Below are 7,751 nucleotides of genomic sequence, written 5' to 3' on the forward strand. Positions count from 1 at the left end.
AGTTGGCATGCTTCATATCTTGCAACTAGCATTTAAAAAAAATAAAGAATGGTTTTTTATTTTTCTTTAAAAAAAAATACTGTTTCTACAACAGATTAAAACACAATAATTTATTGTTCAGAAAAATAAAACACAAGAATTTGAAACAAGATATGAGTCAGCATGGGACATTAAGGGGAAATTTAGGAAAAATAGAGTGCATTATGAAGTATTTAAATAAAATGATCTATAAGTCAATTTACTTGAACGTCGTTGTATTTTAAGTGTAAATACATCATTAAATTTGATTACATATATACATTTACTTTAAACACGTAATTCATTCTCATCAGTCGACTCAACCTAAATCCTCTCCGTCGACCCCCTTTTCATTTCCTTTCCGACTACAATTCTCAACACAAATCGACGCAATGGCTAATAATAATCTGATAATATTAACGTTTATTTCGATTTATTATTTATTTTCGTTGGTCAATCGACTGATTGAAGAAGAAAATTTCGACCACGTTTTGGTCGACCCAAGCATGAGTCGACCAAGCTTAGATCGACCATCTATCTACTCTTGGACCTATCCAAGGCCCAACAATGATCGACCAAAGATAATGGTCGACCATTGCTTTGGTCAAAGACCGACCAACAATTGGTCTTTGACCAATGTTTGATCAACCAAACCAATTGTTGGTCGACCATTGTAAATTGTCGACCAACAATTGGTCGATCATTGTTTGGTCGACCAATTACAATGGTCGATAAACAATGGTCGACCATTGTTGATTGTTGGGTCTATCCAAGCTTGATGCTTGGGTCGACCAAAAAACAACGTAGGTCACCCACGCTGTCAACCCAATGACAGCCCCAATACATTGGGTCGATCATGGTCGATTAAATTGGTTTTAGATCGACATATCTCGATTTGGGGAAAAAGACTCGTAAATTTTAATTGGGGAAATATGTATGTGCAGAGAAGAAAAAGAATGGGATAATTAATTAAGTTAAAGAGTTTAATTTCAGTTAATGTAATAATCAAAAGTCAACTTCTTGTTTCTTAAAAAAAAATCGGAGTACTTATTTTTTAAATAATTTCTATCTCACTGTTACTTTTTTAACTGACCCGGCATTAAGTCTTGATCTTTTCAAAATTTTAAAGACGACTTTTGGACATGATTGTTGTGAATAATGGTGGGGCGTCAGAAAAATTATGAATAATTCCTGTCTGCGTCTTTGAAGTCGCATGCGCATAAAACAAACGATTGAAAGAAATGAAATATCAAATAAAGTGATGATAAATGATCACTTAAAAAATAAATAAACTTGTGTCAGTTTTTATGTGGATCATTGAATTATTAAACTCGTGGATCTGAATATCTGGAAGAGATCTTGCCAAAAAGTATTGCTACATAATTTTAATTAAAATTCTAATCTGAAAGTTCTAGGTACCTTTAAAATGTTTTTAAATGGTATGGCATTCTATAAAAATAATCATTATTTTCAAAATGAAAACACGTAATGTAGCCATCTATATTGAGGCACAGTGAGTAATGTCTTTGCTTTATCGCAGGGGATTTTGGTCCATCATAAACATAGCCACATAGGCACAGTTATATGTACAATGTAATGAATAAAATTAGATAATTTTTAACAATCTTCGAGTCGCTTTCTTCTCTACCTTCTAAGCTAAAAGCTGAACTCTTCACCTTGGGAAAAAATAACTCGAAAAATTGTCCTACACCTGGTTGGTAATAACAAGCTAAAACACTCACTTGAAAAAATGGAGCAAAAAATCAAATGAAGAAATTTTCCTTGTTCCTGGGAATTACTTTCCGGCGCCTCCTTGAACTAGGCTTCTTGTTTCCTCTACCAGGCCGGACTAGATTTCTCTTCACAGGGGTTTTTTCGTGAATCAGAACTGGGGGAGGGTGATTTCTAGCCATAGCCTGCTGATGAGCTCTTTGTTCCAATAAATCTCTGTGATATGCCTGTAAACAATGGGATTCCAACATTACTGATGCACAAGTAAGGATCGGGTGATCTGGAAATTTTACTTGCCAAACACAAAATCAGACAAGAAGAAACTGAACAAATATAATCACTATACATGCATTAAGGATAGTTCGATGGTTCAAGGCATGAAGCATTTGCAGATTATCTAAGGGTACAACTTGAGAGTCCAATTCCAAAATGGTAAAAACACAAGGTTTTTTTTTTACACCAACATGACAGTTGGTGGCCAGACATCATCATTATGCAAATCAAATTTTCCGAATGCTACACTAGTTACCATTCCTTGAAATTTTCAATTGAGTTCTCTTGGTTCTTATATCAAACGCCGTTCAACCAATCAAATTTTACAAACAGAAATAGAGTTTGCCAACATAAAAATATGCTTACATATATTTATGAGGGTAACCCATCTCACATGTAAGAACCAACAAGTATCTGAAATCGTTTTGAAAATCAGCACCCATTAAGGGATCTAAAAAAGCCAATTTGTACAAGTGCCCCTAAAAAACCAGTAGGTGCGACTAATCATCCTCAATCATACATTATCTGAAAAGGAATTGGTTAAAGCATCCGCCTCTGTTGAACTTTCACCAAATTACACACACTGCCCGAGGTTTATAAAGTGCAAAGTCAAATACATGTTGCCTTGTGATCATAAATCGTTAGTACTTGAACCCCTTCTTCCCAGCACAAACAAACCCAAAAACAGTGCTCGAACCTCATAAATTAACATACATTCTGTGAGTCAAGAATATTGTGATAAGATAAAACAAATGCAACCTGTATCACGAAATTCCGCCTCTCACAGTCTAGAAACATGTTAATGTTCCAATTAACTCTTTCTTTCACTTTATCCCTCACAGTTGCAAAACTCAGCTGATCTCTAGACGTGAATCGATCAACTTCATTAAACCATAGACAACTGAAAAGGTTTGTGATGGGTATGTGCTCTCTTATTATTACACACCCTTCAGGAACATCTGCAGAAATTTGGTCCATGCAGAAATCAAACATCATCACTTTTGAAACTAAAGTGAAAGCATATTCCATTTATATAAGTCACACAGACATACCACTAGTTATAGGAAGCTTATCTAGAGTGTATGATGTTAAACCCTCCTTTTTGTAATAATCAATTTGGTAATCAATGGAAGCATTATCATATTTTCCTGCAGCTTTATTAGCCTCGGCTTCTTCAAAAACATCAAAACGACTATAGTGTCTTGATATGGCAAAAGTAGCATTTTGGCGCCACAGGAACCTGTGAAAGAAAGTAAGCAAGATGGGTAATTGCAGTCCCGCAACCAGTCATGGATGCACTCTATGTTGACAAAGTTGTAAAATATAGATGAAGTCATGACAACAACAAGGGGGGAGGCATACTTCTCAAGAATTTGGTATGGATCCACGACTAGTCTAAGCTTTCCATCAATCCAGATAGAGTACCGAACATTAGGAAAAAGCCTATGCAACAAGAGCTTTGGCACCTGCAGATCAAATACTCATTTGTTCAGCTCCATATGCTATGAGCTATCATACAACAACACGAATGAAAATAAGTCAAGATAAAAACTGAATCCAACTCCCAAGAAACTACATAACAGTACAAACTATAAATTTCATTCAGTAACAATCAAATGACTCGCAAATATAGGATGTGCCAACGCCCAAGATGAAAGCCAGACCAAATGAATTATCATCAGCAAATCTTTTCATTAAGTTAAATAAAAACTTTCTTCTGCAGCTGCTGCAACTGGATTAATCTAAAGTGGGCACAGTAAAAATAACAAATTCCTAATCATTAGGTAAAATGAAAACATAACATCAAAGTTGATTAAATAAGAATACTCAAGTCCAAAGAAACCAAAATTTTCTTGGAAGAATACGTCAAATTTGGACCAAAGAACAGTATGGTCAGAACAGAAACCAATGTACAGATAGATTGAAATCAACATATGTGAAGAACACAAAAAGGAAGAAAACTAACCTTCCCATTTCTTCTTGCATCTTTATAGGGCACATTGTGTACAACAATAATTCTCCATAATCCAACCTGTTTCCCACCGTCCAAGACACTGTTATTCTTCATATATGCTTCGGTCTCTTTATCAACAAACATGAAAAAGGGGACATTTTTTCTCGCAACTTCACCAATATTCCTCGGTTGTTGAATCACATCATAGTTACCTATGCAAAAATATGTAGAAGGGCTTCATAAACAGCAGGGGGTTAAGACATCAGGCAAGGTGCAAGTATTTCCAAGCTTCTCGACTGGCATTGGACAAATGCATGCTGATCTAATAAGGAAAAATTCAAACGCAGAAGTACCAAATATAGCGGAGGCCACAATGACCTCATGGAACTGCTCCAATTCTTTAAGATCATCAGCATCAATGTCATAACCAGTTTGATCTCTTGGTCCACATCCTTTTACAAATCTAAAGGGCAAGAAGCAAGTAAAGGAAATAAATACAAGCAAAGATTTTGGTAAAAATAAAATATTGTCTACATAAAGCAAACAGGAAATTTAGCCTACCCACAGTGCACGGTCATGGATTCTTTTATATCAAAAGAATCCTCTCTCTGTTTCAGAGAAGGGTAGCCACCAAAGTCGGAGCCTCCATTTGGTTCAGTTCTCAGAGGATTTTCTTCAGAGAAATATGTTAAATGACGAAGCACAGGAGATTCTGAGGGGAAGTTGGGTTTACTAGCTATGGCATGCTCCACAGGAATGTAACACACCGGGCATGCTGAGGCAACAAAATAAGAAATCATATTACTATATCTAAGAGTATTTAGGCATGTAAAGAACACAAACATAGATGTGAAATACAATCCATCACATTAATACCAGTAGTCGGTTAGGATGTCAGTAGAACAATAGCTATCCAAAAATAGAAATCTATAAAGTAATGTAACAGCGAGGCAACTTACGGCGAGGTCCAATGCGCCTTCTATCACCGGGAGGAGGGGGTGGAAATGCAAAATTTTTACATGGATTATCCCAAAAAGAAGCAGCACTAGAATCAACAACTGCTGCTGAAGCATGGGAGATGGACGGGTACCAGCCAGCATTCTCATCACATACTGTAACTTTATTCATCTTAATACTACTATTATTTGGCATTGTTTCTTTCCCAGTCAACAATGAATATAAAGCATGAGACTTATTAGGATCTCTTGAATCAAAATCCAAACTAGAGTCTCCCAAATCAGCCTCTGACATCAATAATAAATCACTGGTATAAGTTAACAATACGAGGCACATAAATTTGGTTACTTGCATAACTGGATAATGAAACTAGAAATAGTTAATAACAAACTTAATAATCTGACAGAAGGATACCCCCTAACAAGGAAAAAGGGAAGCAGGTTTTATGGTTATTAGAGGGGCAAGGGTATCGTAAAGCCTGGACGCAATATGTCATGTGAAGAATGAGCCTTGACGAATAAAGGTTCACTAAGCAATAATACTATAGGAATCTATTATGTGCAGAAAATTTCATCATGCACCATCCAATATAAAATACTTTATAAAACACAAATTATCGAACAGTAACATATTTATATATTGCATGTGTGTGTGTTCATTACCCTTCAAGTGAGATGAATGACAAGTGTCCTACATTTCACCGCGGATTCAGCATCTCTATATTTAAGAAGTGTTTAAGGCATTCCTTGCGCCTTTAAAGTGCACGAGAGTAAATGATTCACAGCAAAAGAGAATGCTTTATTGAATAGACGTGCATTCCTATGAGTTTAGGCGTAAGGATTGAGTCATGACACGCCTTAAGCCTAGGATCAACATCTCCTGGCCTGTTAATAAACATGATAAATTTATCTATAGTGTATACTGAGTAAAGTAATTAAGAGTTTGTTCTCTTTGGTGTGTCACTTTTAAAAATTACAAAAACACATTAAGTTTAGTCATTTCACTATATAACATTAATCTTTATTATTCTATTATACACACACTATTGGAAACCAAGAAAACTAATAGAAACTATTTTTAATATCTTGATATCTCATCTTTAAGATATCGTCCGTATTTTATCATCGCAATGTCGAATATAAAGATTAGAGTTAAAAAAATTAAAATTCAACTATTTGAAAGTGAATGCGCTTGTGCATGTGCAACGCTGGAATTATTAATACAACTAGCACTGATTATAAGGGAAATATTAGGAACTAAGCCAGATAAATAACAAACATCTCAGCTGATGCAAAGAACCTAACCAGAAATAAATTCTTGGGATATAAATTATAATAATGATTAAGTTCAATACAATTACTCAGAGACTAAAGCCAAAAACAGGAATCTTATGACCCTTCATCAATTAGTGGCGAAGAGTCTTGAGGCCACATCAATGTTGAGATGTGATCAATATCAGATAGAATACTGACAACAAAAGAATATGAAATGCATTGCATCAAACCACCTTTATTGACGGTAAAGAATACTGTCGTGAAAGCTAAAAGAGCAAGGGATGCTAAAATCAGCATTCCCACTTTCCTCTGGCTTAAATATCTGAAAACAGAATGAACTTGTCTTTCTTTTTCCTTATAACCATTAAGGGATGACTTTGAAGGCCTCCGAGGAATGTACAAGTTCTGAGGTAGCAACCCTCCATTCAGTGGCTGTTGCTGCAATAATCCATAACTACCTGATGCTCTAAGACCCAATGACCCTCCAGTCATTGTAACTCCAAACCCTCAGAAGTTATTTTCATCTCTTTTCACAGCAAATTCGGCATTCATTCACAGATAATATGCTGTGTGAAAATCGCAAATCACATCCCAGATGATCAATAATTGAATACATCTACTAACAGGACATATAGATAAGAAAAAATTTCCCTGTCGGGTACAGTAAGTATACCAATAAAAGTAAATCAAGTATTGGTTCACAAAGATCAAGAATATAAAGTATGTTAATTTGCTATTTTATTTTCTGAAAAAAGGAATGAGAAATGCCGCACATGCTTCACATCACAAACAAATGTCAATCCCGTCACAAAATCACTCCCAAAAGTTGATGATGACATACTTCAAATCCACGAAATGGTCCAAATCTATCACACCCATTTCAACAGAAAACGGATAGCCTACAACTCTTCAACTAGAAACAATGACATGATAAGGATCAGCCCCCTTTTATGCTCGAACGATTTCCAGGAAAATAATGAAGAAAAGATAAGAAATGCTCTAAAACCCCCCACCTTAACAAATCCTAATTTCCCACAATAACAAGCACAGTCGCACGTAGAACAACTCCGAGCTCCGTTTTTAGAAGCCAATCACCCAGAATACAAAAATACTAAAACAAAAGCAGCGACAGACGTAAGCAATTCCAATCAAAACAGAAATCCAAGAATACATTAGCTTGGGAACTTCGAATCTGGACCTACCTAAATCAATGCATGCGGATAAACGATCGAGTCGAAAGTACCCAAAAAGTGAGATATTTATCAGATTGGGTTGCTCCCACCTCCGAATAATACTCACACTCTGAAGAAATCAAATATCCAACAAACAAAATCTGGAAAGTTTTAAAAATGCAGGACTTGTTTTCCTCGTTCTTGTGGGCACCTAATAACAGTGGAATCGCGTCGTCTTGGTGAAATATTTTTTTGTTGAATTCAATTATTTTTGGGAAATTACGAGCCAACTGCCAACATCCATAATATTTTTGGTTTTTGCAAAATTCAAGAAATATGCTCTAATCCAATTATTTTGTAAGGATATTTTCT

The 7,751-nt window shown here is 35.5% G+C and overlaps 1 protein-coding gene across 2 annotated transcripts; it reads right to left on the reverse strand.

Moving 5' to 3' along the window:
• Window positions 1-1,520: 1,520 nt before the first annotated feature.
• Window positions 1,521-7,751, reverse strand: LOC142518049 (putative hexosyltransferase MUCI70). Of its 2 annotated transcripts, XM_075620647.1 has the most exons (10): window positions 7,410-7,751; window positions 6,441-6,773; window positions 4,936-5,220; window positions 4,538-4,751; window positions 4,330-4,439; window positions 3,989-4,188; window positions 3,385-3,488; window positions 3,075-3,262; window positions 2,782-2,981; window positions 1,521-1,976 (listed from the first exon to the last, which is right to left on the reverse strand). In XM_075620647.1, exons 2-10 carry the CDS (start codon window positions 6,697-6,699, stop codon window positions 1,782-1,784), a joined length of 1,755 nt encoding a protein of 584 aa, XP_075476762.1. In that variant the 5' UTR covers window positions 6,700-6,773; window positions 7,410-7,751; the 3' UTR covers window positions 1,521-1,781. The 2 variants fall into 2 exon arrangements, with proteins under 2 accessions (XP_075476762.1, XP_075476763.1); XM_075620648.1 differs by lacking the exon at window positions 4,936-5,220.

The sequence above is a fragment of the Primulina tabacum genome, chromosome 11 (assembly GCF_025594145.1).
Source record: "Primulina tabacum isolate GXHZ01 chromosome 11, ASM2559414v2, whole genome shotgun sequence".
NCBI lineage: Eukaryota > Viridiplantae > Streptophyta > Magnoliopsida > Lamiales > Gesneriaceae > Primulina > Primulina tabacum.

Coding starts and splice junctions, on each gene's coding strand:
- LOC142518049 (XM_075620647.1), bottom strand. CDS start 6,699: ATGACTGGAGGGTCATTGGGTCTTAGAGCATCAGGTAGTTATGGATTA. Junction 5,221..6,440: donor ATTCTTTACCGTCAATAAAG/GTGGTTTGATGC, acceptor TATTGATGTCAG/AGGCTGATTTGGGAGACTCT. Junction 3,263..3,384: donor CCATACCAAATTCTTGAGAA/GTATGCCTCCCC, acceptor TTTCTTTCACAG/GTTCCTGTGGCGCCAAAATG.